The 1097-nt window shown below is 48.9% G+C and overlaps 1 protein-coding gene across 1 annotated transcript in view; it reads right to left on the bottom strand.

Annotated features, from left to right (window-relative positions):
• The window catches only part of RSPH14 (radial spoke head 14 homolog (Chlamydomonas)), a 91091-nt gene that overhangs the window by 79712 nt on the left and 10282 nt on the right, over nt 1-1097 (bottom strand). Inside the window, exon 4 of the mRNA XM_011989179.1 lies at nt 428-546. Coding sequence (XP_011844569.1) covers nt 428-546 — 119 coding nt within the window. The remainder of the gene's footprint in view (nt 1-427; nt 547-1097) is intronic.

Below are 1097 nucleotides of genomic sequence, written 5' to 3'. Positions count from 1 at the left end.
TTTTGTCTTGAGACAGAGTCTTGCACTGTCCCCTGGGCTAGAGTGCAATGGCATGATCTTGGCTCACTGCAACCTCTGCCTCCCAGGTTCAAGCGATTCTTCTGCCTCAGCCTCTTGAGTAGCTGGGACTACAGGTGCACACCACCACGCCTGGCTAATTTTTGTATTTTTAGTAGAGACAAGGTTTCACCATACTGGCCAGGCTGGTGTCGAACTCCTGACCTCGTGATCTGCCTGCCTCGGCCTCCCAAAGTGCTGGGATTACAGGCGTGAGCCATCACACCCAGCGGATATGTACTTTTCTAATATGTATGTTGTAATTTAATAAAAAGTTGATGATCTACACCCTGGTACATATGTGACCTGGAGAGGAGACTGATGGACAACTTGAGTGCCCAGCAGATCTGTGTGCAGGACGCGAGCCTACCTCTAGGCACCTGGACCAGCTGCATGTATGCCTTGTACAGGTTCCCCCGGCAGACTGGGCTGAGGTCATTCAGCAGGAAGGACAGGGCAAGGACGATGTCGTGCTCTAGAAAGGCGTATCTAGGGAAGGGAGGGTGGATAGTGACATAAGTGAGACCATGCCCTGAGAGGCTCAAATAAGAAGGATCAGGGTCCCTGCTGGAATCTGATCCATGCTATCTGGGGTAGACCACATTCCTCTGGCTTTCTGGGAGCAGAGAAAGGCTACAGGTGCATGACCCATCTCACCTGAACCTCCAGGGGAGCGAGCTCAGCAGGCCCAGCCCACCTTGGCCCCTTGTTCTTCTGGTCTCCCTTGCCACCACATCTATGTACACCAGTTATGCTTGTCATTATCATTATGCAAGTTCAGTAAATATTAGGCAAGTCAATTAGTTGCGAAGAGTTTTCTTTTTCAAATTTTCTTATGAGAAAAAGTTGAATGCTTTGAAAGGACTCAAAATTGAGCCTCAAAAAAAAAAAAAAAATGAGATGATTGGCCAGGCGCAGTGGCTCACACTTGTAATCCCAGCACCTTGGGAGGCCGAGGTAGATAGATCACTTGAGGTCAGGAGTTCGAGACCAGCCTGGTTAACATGGCAAAACCCCATCTCTACTAAAAATACAAAAAA

This window comes from Mandrillus leucophaeus, unplaced genomic scaffold, assembly GCF_000951045.1.
Source record: "Mandrillus leucophaeus isolate KB7577 unplaced genomic scaffold, Mleu.le_1.0 Scaffold349, whole genome shotgun sequence".
Classification (NCBI taxonomy): domain Eukaryota; kingdom Metazoa; phylum Chordata; class Mammalia; order Primates; family Cercopithecidae; genus Mandrillus; species Mandrillus leucophaeus.
This window is presented reverse-complemented; position numbering and strand designations above follow the sequence as displayed.